Source organism: Gymnogyps californianus, chromosome 5, assembly GCF_018139145.2.
Source record: "Gymnogyps californianus isolate 813 chromosome 5, ASM1813914v2, whole genome shotgun sequence".
Lineage (NCBI taxonomy): Eukaryota > Metazoa > Chordata > Aves > Accipitriformes > Cathartidae > Gymnogyps > Gymnogyps californianus.
In genome coordinates, this window is record NC_059475.1 from 47397596 (window position 1) to 47413672 (window position 16077).

At 41.6% G+C, this 16077-nt stretch overlaps 1 protein-coding gene across 4 annotated transcripts in view; it reads left to right on the plus strand.

Annotated features, from left to right (window-relative positions):
- NRXN3 (neurexin 3) overlaps positions 1-16077 on the plus strand; it is a 988734-nt gene that overhangs the window by 260291 nt on the left and 712366 nt on the right. For all 4 annotated transcript variants that reach the window (XM_050898472.1, XM_050898473.1, XM_050898470.1 and 1 more), the window contains 2 exons: positions 4328-4766; positions 9818-10201. In XM_050898472.1, the coding sequence (XP_050754429.1) occupies positions 4328-4766; positions 9818-10201 (823 nt within the window). The remainder of the gene's footprint in view (positions 1-4327; positions 4767-9817; positions 10202-16077) is intronic.

Below are 16077 nucleotides of genomic sequence, written 5' to 3' on the forward strand. Positions count from 1 at the left end.
TTAATGGTAGGTTGCAAGGTAGGATCACAAACACATAAAAAAGCCTCACTGAAAGCTCTGTTGGCAAGTCAGACCAGAATTGACACAAGCATCTTCTCCTTTACCAGGCAGTTTTAACATTTGGGAAGAATGTGTTTCATTTGTCCTGGAAAACTGCACTGAAGCATCTGTTGATTTCATTAAAACACAAGGATTCATAGGTTATGAGGCCAGAAAGAGCCATTATGATAATCTAGGCTGATTTGCTATATAATTAATTCCTGTCTGACTATGTCTTTTAGAGAAAACAAGATACTATTTTAATTTAAAGTTTGCCAGTAGCAGAGAACACACCATAACCTGTAATATATTATTTCAATAGCAAATTACCCTCATGTAAAAATAAGTCATAATATTTTAAAATGTGAATTTCTCTAACTTCAGTTTCTAGCCCCTGGATCTCATTATTCCTTTGTCACATGGATTGAAGAGTCCTCTATTGCCAAATTCCATTTTCTGCACAGGTACTCGTAGATTGTAATCGAATCACCCTTTAACCTCTACCTATTAAAGAGAGTGAATTTGAATGTTCTTCACTATGGGACATGCATTCCAGTCATTTAATTATATTCCCTTTTCTCATTCTTGAACCTTTGGTTTAACAATTGAACTGCGAATATCAGAAGCTGCCTTAGCGTTTCATTGCCCAAGCCAGAGATGCTGTTGTCTCTCTATTCCTGCTCAGGATTCACCTGGGGTTTACACCCAAGGATTATTTTTATCCTTTCATTTATAGTGCTGAGAGTTCTGGTGTACCTGATTATACATCAAGATCTTTATGTCCAAATGTGGCTGTCAATGATACCTCAAGTCAGCTATGTGAACGCTTGTACTTTTTACTTAAACACAGGTGCTTTTTAAATTTCTCAAGCTAGATTGTGGGTTTGGTTTTTTTTAAAGAAAATAATGTAGAACAGCAAACACTTGAATAACAGAGATTCAGATTGAAGTGGATCTGTTTCTTTGAAAAGATTGAATTCAGAACTCTTCTATCTATTCAACACCCTTTCTCCTGTCTTCCCCAAGTCTTCCTTTGTGCTTGCTTTCTTGGTCCTTTCTTTCAAACTTGCTCTCAGATCCCCCATTGTTGGTGACTTTCTGGGTTACAACTAACTCCATGTAATTTTCTCTAGATCCTTTGAAAGTCTTCTGTCTCAAGGATTCTCCAGCTGTGGTACTGGTATGACTAATGAATTGCAAGGCAATCTGCAGCAAACCCCAGATAAACCCAGAGGTGGACCCTCTGCGTTTCCCCAGAAGAGATGGGAATTGCTACTCAAGTACCAAATAGGTGAAAGGGGGAGATGTAACCTGTATGTGGCTCAGCTGAGAGTTGGAAGCTGCTGTGATCATATTCCTTCTACCAGCAATCTGCAGAGGTTACTGAAAGCAGATCGCTGAGTCATAGCTAGATACAACCCAGCACCAGCCATCAGTCATATGTAGGGTATTCTGCTACCTTTCTGCTCCTCTCATATGTGGAAAGGCTGGGTCAAGATACAGTTTAGAGGAGTGTTGGTTTGAGCGACTGTTAGTAGTATCCCATAAGGGCAGTTCACCTATGTTAGGATCATTAAAGTCACAGTTCATTCAGGCCCGGCATTCTCTTGCCCACCAAAGCAACTCTGTACTGGGGTGAAACCAAGAATGCAGCGTTGTGCCGAAGTCTTACCAGTCAAGGAGTCCCATATGTACCTGCTGGCAGAAGGACTCTGTCCACAGGAACCCATTTCCAATTACCCTCTTTCCCAGGCTGTCCCTGCAGTGGACAAGGAGCAGACTGTGCACAACCTACTATACACATAGGTTCATTAAGAACACAAGAAAAGCCCTAGTGAGCCTGAAGAACAGGCAATCCATTTACCCAGTATTCTGCCTCCAATAGTGGCAGGTGCAAGTGCTATTTAGGGAGAGCGTGTGAGCATGGCTACTATCAGTGGTGCATTCCCCTTACACTCCTACAGCATCCACTGCTATTGGATTAGGATTATTAGAAGGTCCATCCCTTCCTTTTCCCTTTAATATCAGTTTGTGGACTTGCTGTCCATTTATCTTTCTGGTTCTTTTTGAGCCTGCTGATGCTCTCTGCTTCCACGACCTCCTGTGGCAGCAAGTTCCAGAAGTTCACTAGCCTCTGTGTAAATAAGTACTTCTAAAAACCCATTTTAAACTGATACCCTACAAATTTCAGTGAGTGCCTCTAGTTCTATTATTGCTGGATTTGGCAAAGTGCAGTTCTACATTAACCTTTTCCATCTTCTGTAAACTTCAATCATACTTTTTCTCAGTCCTGCCCAAATATAAGAGCCCTGGCCTTTTCAGGCTATCCTCATAAAGCATCCTGCTCCATCCTCTTAATTGGTCTATTTATTTTCCTCTGTACTTTCAGCTCCTCTGTTTCCTTGAGATGCAGAGACAGGACTGCATGCAGTGCTCAGAACTAGTGCCTGGCTGAGGTGCACCTCGTTGTCTGGCAAGAGGGGGAGGCTGTAATGCACAGCCTTGCTGAGTCACTGGAAGGAGGTGTATGGTCTGTCTAGTGGGAGCATTTGACATGGTTAATCTGTAGAATGAAACTACTACAGTCCCACAAATTGAAAATATATTTTATTCCTGTTGCAGATATTAATAGACTTGATGTTTTTGAAGTCTGTACGAGGGCAGAGCGCTTTATTGGGAATTGGAGCAAAACAAGCTATTGTGGGTCAATGCTGTCCTCTGCTGGGAGGAACTACAGCTTTGTGTCATGACTCCAAATGGGAATTAACAGCTGGCTTCTCCTTTCACTCTGATGTAGGGTGTTTTGCCTTTGCAACAGGAAAATCTGATGCTGTGCTGGCTGCACTGGGGAAATTCTCCTTTAATGCTTAGCAAAAGCTGGAAATTCTTTACTTGCTACAAATGTGTTGAATTGTGATTTCATTTATTTTTCATCCTGAGGTCACCTACTTTAGAAGCTTATCCCTCATTCTCTTTCTCGTTTGCCTTTTAATATTTACTGCACCCTCATTTCTCTGACTTTCCTGTCCTATTTGTAGAATTAACAATGCATATCTCCTTTGCCTTCTCTTTTCATAGCAAATTGCTGACAAGTCATCCTGCTAGCATTTTGAGAGCAGAAATCAAATGTGTGTGTACATATATGCTATATGTAATAGACACAAAGTATTTTAAAATAATAACAACTCCTTAGAAGAAATCAGTCTTCAGTAGTGTCGCAGAACATGAATTCGATCAAAATTGTGCTAGTTGCAAAAATGCTTTTGCTTGCTGTATGTGCCAGCTCTGGGTTTAGGAAGCACGGAAGGTGGTTGAGAGGAAGTACAGTTTACAAATATTTCAGTTTTGTGCTTTCTCCAGTCCCTGCCTCTGTGAGAATGGCATGGGGCAGGGAGGAGTCATCTTTGCAAGGAATTAATTCTGTACCTGTGAGAAAGAGAAGGGCAGGAGGTCTGGACTCCTGAGCAAGCCAGGCATGCTCAGGAGTGCTTGCCCGTTTGGGACTCTGCTCTTGGCTAATTTCCATCTATGTAGCAACACAGAGTCCAGAGTTCTGGTCCTTAACCCAGAGAGAGTAAGAATCCGGGCACTGAATATGTACAGACTTTTATGTGTTATCACAGAAAGCGTAGGTTTCTTGAAGCGAGAGTAAGCTATGTGGATATCTCCATAGCAAGTTTGTGTCTGTAGGGATCTAAGATTTCTTGGTTAGAGAAATTTTAAGTCGTTGTTTATTTTTTCTTGTAGCTCTTTAGGAGCCACCGGGCAATCACCAACAGTTCACAGCAACTTGCTTAAATTTTTTTGCATCCCTCTCCTAGTAGTTAAGTGGGCTCATAGGAATAATAGAGAAATGACAATGGTGGTACAGAGTTCCCTGCTGTGGCTAGCAGAGATGGACATGGAGTTTACACTTTGTTATGTATTTTGTATGGGATTTATGCAAATGTAACAGCATGATACCAGACACACACTGTATTTTATGTACAAAAGCTTTTACAGCAGAGTGGGCCTGTGGTAGAGTTAATTGTTCTCACTGTCGTTCAGTTAAATGTTCTCTTCTGCCTGCTTATCTGATCTATAGTCATTGCAAAGTACCCGTTGCTGTCACTTCTATACACACTCCTGGTTGTGCTCTCTCCCTCTGTCATCATGTCAGACTTTGCATGGTCTCGTTTCTACTCCCCACTGCCTTTTGGGAGAAGTTTATCTCCCATGGCTGAAAGTAATTGGGGTATTTGTACTGTATGCAGGATTGATGTATGATATTTTTCCTTGTGTCTGGCAGGTTGTTTATAAGAATAATGACATTCGTCTGGAGCTGTCTCGCTTGGCACGGATTGGTGATACTAAGATGAAGATCTATGGGGAAGTGAAATTCGTATGTGAGAATGTGGCTACACTGGATCCCATCAGCTTTGAGACACCTGAGGCCTATATTAGTCTGCCTAAATGGAATACCAAAAGGATGGGCTCTATCTCATTTGATTTCCGAACCACTGAACCCAATGGACTGATCCTTTTCACCCATGGCAAGCCTCAGGAGAGGAAAGATGCCAGGAGCCAGAAAAATACAAAGGTAGACTTCTTTGCAGTTGAGCTTCTAGATGGAAACCTCTACTTGCTGCTGGACATGGGCTCTGGAACCATTAAAGTCAAGGCCACTCAGAAGAAAGCCAATGATGGAGAGTGGTATCATGTGGATATTCAACGAGATGGAAGATCAGGTAGAGTGATGACTTTTTCTTAAGTAGATTCATCTTTCAGATCCAGACCTAAGGCTGTGTATTAATTTTCAGAACCTTCAAAACCTGTTAAATAGGAGTCACCTTCTTACAAAAACTTAGTGTTATCTCAGTGATGTTTGTCCAGCAAAGCAAAGATGTGAATGGCTAGGTTTTCATTAAATGTTTAGTGTGACCTTTGAATAGCACATCACAGAGGCAGTCTATTAATAATTTATTCACAATCTTCAGATATTCCGGACTTATCTTTGCAATTACATAATTATAGTGATGACTTCTTTGTAGGCCATGGTAAGGCTTAAGATCCTTCAGAACCATTATTATTTAGTTCTTGGTTTGAGAAATTCTCACAGATCTACTTTGGGTTTCTGTTCAAAAAGAAACTTAGTACAAACCAAATGAAAACTTATTGCTGTGACCTAATATTACCATCTTCCCCTGGATCTTGTGTCTTTAAAGAGCAGGGGTTTGGGACCTTGTCATGAGGAAAATAAAAGTAATAGGCACAACCAGTGACAAAATTACGGTGACAAACCAACATTTTCATCCTATTCTGTTTCCTTTAGTATCTTGTAGTTTTCAGTTAGGTTTCTTTACTCTCTCGGATGCCAAATTCTAGTCTTAATAGCTGAGTCAGCATTCAGTGGATGTTTCTTTTTTTCCTCGCAGCTTCTCATTTTCAAAAATGTGTTTTAGTTTATTTCTAATAATATACCTACCATGCAATTACCGAGAGGTATTTTGTTTGTTTCTAGTGCTGCATATCAAGCTAACATACTCCTGATGTACTCTGAAATTGTGTAAGGAAACAAAATGATCAAATACTGTAACTTCATCTTGAGAATATGTGAACAATTGTACTTGAATTCTTCCTGAACCATTGAGATCTCAGGGCCTGGCTGTATATCCCTTCAAGGGGAATTTTGCTTACATTTGCAAGTGGATTTGGGATTTGTCTGGTGATCTCCAGATGATAGCTTTAGGTCCCTAATTTTATGTTTCCAATTGCTGAATGCCATCAGTAGAGAGAACACAGTGCTAGAATTTGCTTCCCTTGAGTTTTCAAAAGAGCTGACTTTTAGATACTGTGCAAAGCCTAGCTGTTTGAACAGGTCTTTGCCTGAAGCTAGTTTTTTCTTTGATGATGTGAGGAGTTTCTTTGTATTTGGCATGGTGCTCTACTAGGACTTAATATGTGTGGTTATATATTGCTATCTCCTACAGACATCGATAGGAACATTTTATAAAGGAAGCCATAAATAAATAAATGGAGCTTTGATTTCTTTAGAATTGCTAAAATTTAATTAACTTCCAAGGATAAACTCAATTAGTTGCATTCAGTACTGCTTTCAGTTTTGCTTGCTCACTTGGGGACTGTCTGGTCCCTGGAGAGGCAGCTGCAGAAGAAGAAACAGAAATGACACTAAGCTCTCTTCTAAGAAGGTTTGTAAAAACCTGGGAAGAGGGACACACATTCATTTGGACTAGGAGAGTGTGACAGATGGCATTGCTACTTGGTGGATGAGACTGTAGGACTGACTTTTTTTGTCGCTTGGCAGGGAGGTTTCTGATGTTCTGGACACTGATTAGAGATAAGAGATTTTGAATTAAAAGCACTTTGCTCAACAAGAATGAACACATTTGTACGTTCTTGTCTTCTATTTTTTTAATTGCATTTTCTGCTGATGACAAATACTGGGTTAATGGTCCTAGTGACTGATGTCTTGTCTCCCCAGAAAACGAGGATATTGGCATTGATTTCTTCACACCATACCTTTAGCAAGCATCAACCACTCTTATCCAGTGGTACTTTTGGTAGGTGTGAGAAGGAAGTTCAGGATCTCTTCTTGTTTAGTCCTTGGCTTAACTCCCACATGTGGACCAGAGAACAGTTACATCTTAGAGATTTTTTAAATTTTTTAAATTTTTTTAAAATGTGGATGCCTGTCATCTAGAAACTGAACTGAAATAATGAACTTAATGTAGGCTACAAAACAGCCATTTGGGTTTAATGAGCTAGTGACCTAGAGGTTCTGATTCTCATTACTAAATTAGCCAGGCCTTTATTAGGTGTCATCTCTCCCCTTCTTATTCCCATTTCTGTAACAGTCCAAAACTTCAGGCTCTGCTGGGCTTAGTAAAATAGCCTAAAAATCCAGATATTCACTACTGCAATGTACTAAGGCAGGAGTGCAAATGCTGGGGAAGCATGGCAGTCGTGCTCAAATAACCTCTGGCAGCTCTAGTCCCCTTAGGCTTTGTGTATGCTTTGGTCTGTGTTGGCTGCCAGAGCAACAAAAGCTGTTTTTTCTCTCTGCTCTGACAGAAGCTGACAGTGTGGACATGGACACCTAGCGTCCTGTAACCTTTCTGTCCTTGGGGAAAGCTTCTACAAAGTGTCCACAAAACTTGTCACAGTTTCTAGCTGGGGAACACTGAGCACGTTACAGAAGACAATGTTTTCCACTGGTCATCAGCTACAAAACACACATGTTGTCCCACCCACTCAGACGCTAAAAATCTTACCGTAAGGTTTGGTCTATGGTTGCATCAGTGCACTGCTTTGTATACCAGCTCTGCCCTCAGTAACTGAGGTCTTTTGGTCTGTTTGTTCTTTAGCCCTGCATGAAGAGCCTAAGGGTCTGGAAAGGAGATGCTTAGATGTTTCTGATTTCTCAAGACGGGATTTGATCTACCTAAACAGAGCTGCAAATATGGGATTTGGAAAAAAAAAAAAAAAAAAAAGGATGTCAGCTCATGTGACTGCTCCTTCCTAGATTCGATTCAGAATTTCTCCATCTCAGCAGCTTGGTCTTAAAAGTGCTGTGCATCCGAGCTAGTACCATCTCTTTACAGGAATAGTTGCAGGGTACAAAACACTGGCAGAAAGTTTAGGCTGCTGTCTAGCCTATTTCCTTTCATCATCTCACGGTCTTTCTCCAGGTTTTATGCTTCTCCTTGGTATCTAGTATTTCTTCTCTTTTGGGGGTTTTCTTTACCTTTGTGACTTTTGCAGGTGGTGTCTGTTTTCTCCATAGTAGCAGCTGTCTGGAGCTCAGCCCTCCAGTATTTTGGTTTGTTCTAGTCTTTTGAGTAATATGTACTCCACATGCTGCTTTTGAGGAGTAACAGCAGAGGTGCTGGAAGGGGGGCTGTAATCCTGTGGCTCCGTGACATGCTGCCTTTATGACTGTAGGTGTGTTGTCACATCTTCTCTTTTCTTACTTTGTAAAAGGAAAAATGTCTGCGGTGCTGCAGCTTGTTTTTACAAAATGATTCATCGAATAACCATGGTTCACTTTGAGCCTTTAATTTGTAACGCCTCTGTTGCTTCTGGCACTCTGCTGCCTCTGACATTATTCCTAAATTATTACTGAACATCACACACATGAAATACATTGTGTCTGTGTCATACATGCTGTTCTCTAAGACGACACTTATTACAACTGAAGAAAAAGCATGTGTACAGGACTGCACTCTCTCACAGAGACACAAAATAGAGCTAACTCTATTTAAACTCTCCCACCTTATTGTAGGGGTGTATGATAAAAATGCAATGATGTGGAATTAATCTTAAAGCTTGGATAGTTGTCTCTGAGGACAGACCATCTTAATGACCAGGCAATTGGATGCGATGATTTATAGCTAGGGAGAGTGGATTGTTGATTTTTAGCTGAGTGTCTGGTGGGCAGATGTCCCTATCTCCTGGATGTGAGACCTGTGTTACGTTCCCTGTTTTTCTTTGGATACACTGTCTGACCTTAAGTCATTTCACTTCTCTGCACCTGTTTCATGTGTTCCGATTATATTTCTGTACTATATGCTCTGATTGCTTTATGTGCTGGGACAATTTCTTGAAATATATGGGAATGGCCTCAGTGTGGTATGTCCACATGTTGCTTGGAGCATATGGAAGCTACTACAGTTTTAATAATAACTGTTCTTCAGAGATAACCTTTATCTTTCTCTACCTCAATTTTCCTGTTTGTAAAATGGAAGTTAGAATACTTAACTTTCTTTGTAAAACCATAGAATAATTTATTTTGGAACAAACTTCTGGAGATTTCTAGTCCAAACTCTGCTGAAATCTAGGCTTTCTTCAGGGTCATGTCCAGTTGTGTTTTGAATGCCTTCAGGATGGTGATTCCACAACCTCTCTGAGGTTTCCGTTCCCATGTTTGACCCACCCTCATGGTGAAAAATGTTCCTTTCTACGGAGTTGGAGTTTCCCTTGCTGCAACCTGTGATCAGTGTCTCTTGTCACTGCAAGTGCACACTGCTGACTCATGTTCAAATTGTTGTCCACCATATCCCCAGGTCCTTTTCTGCAGAGTTGCTCCTTAGCCAGCTGGTCTCCAGCCTGTACTTATGTGTGAGGTTATTCTGCCCCAGGTGTAGGACTTTGTATTTATTGTTCTTGATTTACATCAGATATTTCTGTCAGTCCTTTGCTCCACCTTGTAAAGGTTTCTCTGAATGGTAGCCCTGTGCTTCCTCCAATGCATCAACCATTCTCCCCAATTTGATGTCATCTGCAAACATGAGGGTCTATTTAGTTCCATCATTCGAGTCCGGCTTTGGAGGTACTGATGAAGTGTTTTCTGGAGGAGCTATGTAGCGTGAATTAATACGCTTTTACTTATCTTTTTTCTCTCCAGTCCTGATACCATCAAACTCCTGTATATTCTCAGTAAGTCTTTGCTTTGCTGGATGAATGCTTTGCTGGATTGAATAATGCTCAGTTTTTACATGTTACTATTTAGCCATTGCAATGTTACGCTTGTGACCTTATAATGCAAGTTGGGATACAGACACATGATGATCAGTCACTGCATGGAAGTACTTATGGCCTGTGGTTCAAGAGGAGAGGGAGCTGTGTGGGAGACGTTTAGGTAGTTAGGAGTGCATTTGGGTAGGGAGGAATCTTCGCTCTCCTGCGCTGAACCTTAAACCTCACTCAGTTATTGGAAAAAAATGAACTAGACTGAGGCTGTAAGTGAAAGTGTTGATGTCTCCTTATCCTCCTCATTTAGGTACTATATCAGTGAACAGCAGACGCACCCCGTTCACTGCTAGTGGGGAGAGTGAGATCCTAGATCTGGAAGGCGACATGTACCTCGGTGGGCTGCCTGAGAACCGGGCAGGACTCATCCTTCCCACAGAGCTCTGGACAGCAATGCTGAACTATGGCTACGTTGGCTGTATCCGAGACTTGTTCATCGATGGAAGAAGCAAGAACATCCGGCAGCTGGCAGAGGCGCAGAATGCCGCAGGAGTCAAGTCCTCCTGCTCCCGCCTCAGCACCAAGCAGTGCGACAGTTACCCGTGTAAGAATAATGCAGTCTGCAAGGATGGCTGGAACCGCTTCATTTGTGACTGCACTGGCACCGGCTATTGGGGTAGAACGTGTGAGCGAGGTAAGCTGAGTTTTCTGACCTCAGTTACACAGAGCTGAAGGTGTGCAGGAGAACTAGAACAAAATCCAGTGTTTCCATGAGACTTTCCCCTGCCCTTGTTGGTCTTCCCAATGCTAAGTTGCAGTCCCAAACTAGGAAAGCTTTCTTCCCTGATTGTTTCCTTCCAGTCTTTTCCACCTTCGTTTCATGAGCTTACTTACCTTCTTCATCTGCTACTTCACTCCCTAAGCCTTCTGAAGACCTTGTCTTCACGTTCCAGAGTTTCTTTGGCTGAGTATGGTTTGTCTCCTAAGGCAGAAAATGCTGCTGCGTGTGAGAAGTCTCACGCAAATTACTGGAAACAGTATGAAGTGTGAACTTGGGTTATGGAGATTTTTCTTGCATGGGACAGATGATGTATCCCAGTTCTGTCCAGTCTTCCTCTATTTTTCACGGTAGGATTTCCATGATGGCTGTTTGTGGGTAAAGCCAGCTAATGAGATAGCGTTAACAGTAACGTGTGTCCAAGTTCCCCTCTGATAAGGCAAATCTGTAGGAGATGGTGGGAGATTCTCTGCATCTTATTCTTACTCATTTTGACTGGTGATTTAAAGACATATGATTGGAGATATAAGGTACAAGTAATGCTGGTACAGGCAGGCAAAATGGATGTGTTCTAGGCCACATGGAAAAGAATTTACTAATGTAAGATATCTGAGCTATATGTTTCTCAGATACCAGGTGGTTCCACTAATTGTTGTTATCCTTGTTGTGCTGGTGCCACCCTCATAATGAGACAGGTTAGTGAGATAGATCTTTTTTTTTAAAAAAAAAGATGGGGCTAAGATCACTTAGAAAAGAAAATACTCCCTAAAGGGTGTTTTCTTATATTGAAATCGATCTTTCTGTTAATATTTGGCCATTACCACTGCATTCTGGCTGAACTGCACTCACAGTACACCCAAGAATTAACTGTAAACCATTAGCAGAGTCTGAGGGCTTTCAGCCCCTTCTTTCTATTACCTTACTTGGCACCATGGCCTAATGGTTGTAGCATGTGTCTTAGAATTGGAAATTCGGATATTTTTGAGCTTCTGCCATAAATATTTGAGAAGCTCCATTCCCACTCAGTGTTCCCTCTATGCATTTCTTAATATTGATCATAGTATCATGCCACTTGTGAGAAAGAACATGAAAGTTAAGTACAGTGCCTAAAATATTAGGCAGAATTGAGATATGTAATTCTTTCACTCTCCAGAGGATTTTCTTCTTTGCAGGAAGTTTTTGTTAATGACCAAAATTCTTCCTATAGACTGGATGGGGTTTTCAGGTTTTATGGCACAAGAGCTATAATAATTCATAAAGTTTCTCACAGCCAGCAATTTGTAGCATGATGCCCTAAACAGCAACAGTAGTTAATTGCCAGTGGTCCTTAAAACAGCTGAACTGTCAACACTGCCATCCGTGTTGTGAAGACATGGGTGAAAAACGTAAGATTCACAGGCATTAGCTATGCTAATGTCAGCTCAGCAGTTCTCTCTTATAGGCTACATTGAATTAGAAGATTCTGGAAAACATCAGAGGTTTTCTCAACCACAGCCTTGGGAATTGTTTTGGCCAATAGTTATATGATTAGGTTTTGGACAGACATGATAAAAAGAAGCACTACCATAGATGCATTGTTCCCCCACAAAATTGCAGTTATGCTTGCCCTTGGTCTTTATTTAGTATTAGGAGTGACCAGCTCTGTGATTCAGGACTTTCTGGACTCTGTCTCATGTCCATCTCCTGGACCTGGCTCTCAGAAGAGAATCCAAAGCTAACCAATGACATAAAGAACAGGGTTCATCTCATATGCCTTTATATATCTATGGTGTTGTCTTTTACTCCTTTTATTATCAGTGAAAAGAAATCAGTAGGTTAAGGGCATGTAAGCATTTTAATTTAGGAGAAAGGAATCTCAAGTCTGGCCTGAGATCCGTAACTTGGCCACGGTCTGGCCAGCATCAATATGAATAAGAAAGATACATGTGTGAATGCATGTCTACCAGCATGGGAACATGAGGTCCTAATAAATATGTGTTAGAATCAGAGCATATTTAAGGTTAACAAAACAATGATGTTGTAGTTCAGGACAACATAAAAGATGTATGCAGAGGTCCTAATCCTGAGAAACTCATTTTGTCTGTAACTAGAAACCACAGACACCTTACTGGTTTAGGCCCAGTGTCAGGCAAAACATGGTTTTCATGCCTGAGGTTCCTTGGCAACACAAGAAGCAGCTCACTGGGAATAAGTATTTGTAGACTGGATACATGAAAAAAGTTGTGCAGATTGAAGTCTATTTGACTCCACAACATTTATTGTGGTGTTACATAGTGGCCTCATAATACTCTGATACAACTACTTGATATCAGATGACTCATTAGTGCACAGTGATTTTGCCTCCATGAACGAAAGTATTGCAGGCTACCAATGATATATTTCATTCTCATGGTCTGTCACCGAACGATTATTGCAAGCCCTGACTTCAGTTGGCCTGTGATCCAAATACCACTGGAAGGAGAAAAGTTGAGATGGAGACTGGGAAGGGAATCAAAGTGAGAGATATTGCCATGCCACAGTGGCACTTCTGCATAGTGACTAAAGAGCTGCCACAGGACCGGGGGGAGCCAGGCTGGTGTGTAAGGAGAGGAATGAAGAAGGAGCAGGCTAGCACTCTTAATAAGAGACAGCTACTGACCCACTTTTCCAGTCTGTCATCTGTTATCTGAGAAGGGCTGTCTCACTTTACTCAGTCCTTAGACTTCTGTCCTGTTAAAAAAGAGGAGTGTAACTCTTGGAAGGGGTTTGCAGCCCAGGATGGAGGGTAAAGGATTAAGGGGCAGGGGAGCCTAGAATAAAGAATCTTCTATGCCTGTTGGCTACCAGGAAAATCACTCGCTATCACAAAGCAAAGCACATACTTAACATTTAGTTAAGGTACTAAAAATACAAAAGACATACGTACAACTCCAGGGAGAGAAGCAGATGATTCATTTGTTGTTGATGGTAAAGTCTGTCTCCCACTTTCCAGGTATAGCATTTTTACATTTATAATGCTGTATTTCTCATACGTTTTATACTTTGCCATATGAAGGACTGTTATACATCTAAAAGAGACTTGAAAAGGAAATTGATTGTGTCATAGTTAGAAAAGAGGTTTGGGTTCTTTTTATTCATGGTGAAACAACACAAATACATGGTATTTAGTGTGTCACCTATATCTAAAGCCTGTGGGAGTTTGTCCTGTCAGTGAAGTAACACCTCTGTATATTTGGCAAGTTACACTGGATACAACATAGACTTTGTTTGTAGTGATCTGCTCAGGCAGTACTTCTGTGCAGATGGAGAAACCTTGCTGTGGCTGCAGTTTGATAGGGCACAGAATGGAGAACTGCTGCCAAAGCCTCAAATTCATTCTTACAATTCCAGTATCTAATTGGTCATTCAGTATTGGCAGTGACATAAGCAGACAAAGGTGTTTCCAGTCTTAAAGTGTCATAGCTTCTAAGGGTAATGTAGTCCCTCCTTGGGGTAATTGAAATTGCATAGAAGAGATGGGGTGAGACATGGCAAAGACCAGTTCATGTCTGATATGACTCCCACCCAAGGAGGGGTATGTCAGGGAGTCAAAAGTGCTGGTAGGACTGCTCTGGTTCTTTCGGTAACTGTATGTTTTTCCTGTACTAACTAGGAAAGAGTATTCTTGGGAGACAAATCGTGAAGGCTTCTATCAGGTATACTTACATTCAAGTCCTTGCCATAGAAACTAGAGTGAATGGACATCAGTGTTTGATCTTCAGAAAGGCTGAGACAAAGTACTTCACCTAAACAAGACTCTCCTCTGTCTTCATAAATTTCACTTGATCTGCTTGTGAGATTGTGTTTCTCCCCAGCTCTGTAGCCAGTGGCAGGTGACACAGAAGGGAGAGGAGGTGAAAGTGCAATGGGATTCATGGGCCAGAAGTGCTCAATGCCAGGCTGTGAGGCTAAGCAAAGGCAGCAGCAAATGCTGACAATTAGCTAGATATAGTCCCCATTTCACACCTTCCACCAGAGGCTGTGCTGACCAGGTAACACACCCGTTATTTATTTTCTTAAATCCTTGAGCTTCCCATTCTCTATCATCTTTCCATAATGGTTCTCTACTACCCAGTCTAACTCAGTGTGACAATGTTGGAAATCATATGTGAGAAGAGCCTTTTTGAGCCACTGTTAAAATTAAGGAGCTGCTATAAACATAGCAGTGTTTGGACGAGTTTCTGAAACTTCAGAGGTTCCACAGTAGCTGTTGGAAGGGAGTGGTGGTGTGGCTGTCCACCAGGCTAGGAAATAAGACTCCGCTGGCTTTGCAAGTGGCATGAACTCAATTAAAGTAGTATTATGACCTCCTTCTTTAGATGCCTTGGGTAAGTACTCTAAGATTAAAAAAGTAGAAGCCTGGCAATGAGGACCTGTGCTAAATGTCTAAGTTCCCTGTGCAGTCAGTGGAGGGAGGTAGTTGCTTCTTAGGAGAAATTCAAAGGAATAACAATCTGCTTGCCTCCTTTTGTTGATTTGCCTGTCTCTCTTTATTGATTATGTGGAGATTCTGGTCTGATAATTCAGTATTGCTGCACTCCAGAAGGTGACTGTCTGTGCTGCGGAGGAATTGACAGTGCCAAACTGCCAAGGCTACCAGACTGACAAAAAAGAGGATGTCTTGTTTAGGGTGGAGGCATAAAGCAAAGAAAATAGAAAAGAAGCTAATAGACAGGACACAATCCCTCCTGCAAGTGATGCTCTGAGCGCCTTGTAATGTGGTAACAATCTCACCTCCCCCTGCTCCCTGAGCTCTTCTGCACTCCTGTTATATCTGATTAGAGTATGTATGGTGGAGAGCAAGATTTAATCATGCCAGAAACACTTCTAAACTGAAAGGCAGTTTTTGGGTGTCTCTGAACTGAATGGCAGGCACAGCGAAGTGGATTTGTGATGGAAGTTATGATTGCAAGTACATATTGAGGCTTTGTACTGAGTTTGCTAGGTCTTGGTTGTGGAGTGTCGGGCATTAGGGAAAAAAACCTTGGAGCTTGTACTCTTGGTAGTATTTAGTCATTCTTGCATCCTAGGCTTTTAGAAAGGAGTATCAAAGAACAGTGTCTGCAGTGCAGCCTCTCTGTTCTAAAGTACCTTGTTCCAACAGGTCTGCCGTTTTGCTGGTTAGTTCAAAATAAAGGACATAAAATATCTGAAAGCCCATGGGAATGCTTCCCAAACGCTCTCTGGTCATCAGACGTAGGTCAGGCTTTGGGAGAATTTGCAAAAAGGATCCTCCAACTCAATGGGTAGCACGTTTCCTCCTGTTGCATGTGAACTACCTTCTCATACTGAACCCAGTAGAAATTAGGGTGAGTTGCAAGTCTTGTCAGCAAGAAGGGGTGGAGGGCTGTTACAGACGTGCAGGGAGGGTGGGAAGGGTGGGTTGGTGAAGCTAATGTGAAGAATCTTTAGTGGGTTTTAAGTACTTAATGTCTTCTGTACCCTTTGGCTTCTAATTTGTTAGTATTTGACATCAGTTGCAGCATCAGGTCACTGCAGCCCCCTGTTAATTGCGCTTAAGGTGTTAGAGTTAGGAGTTGGGATCTGGCTCACGGAGGATGATGTACTTCTTTGCTGCGATAACAAAGTACTTTCTTACAACCTGTGGACTTTTCTGAAAAGGACCCCAAAGCCCTGGCATTAAACAAGCAGGAGGAGGGGAATGAGTGTTGTATTCACATTAGCTATTTTCTATAGCTGCAGTGAAAATGCCATGGGCTCAAAAAGGTGCATGAGGTCTGTTCTTCTGCAGATCCCAAAAGTTCTCTGTATGC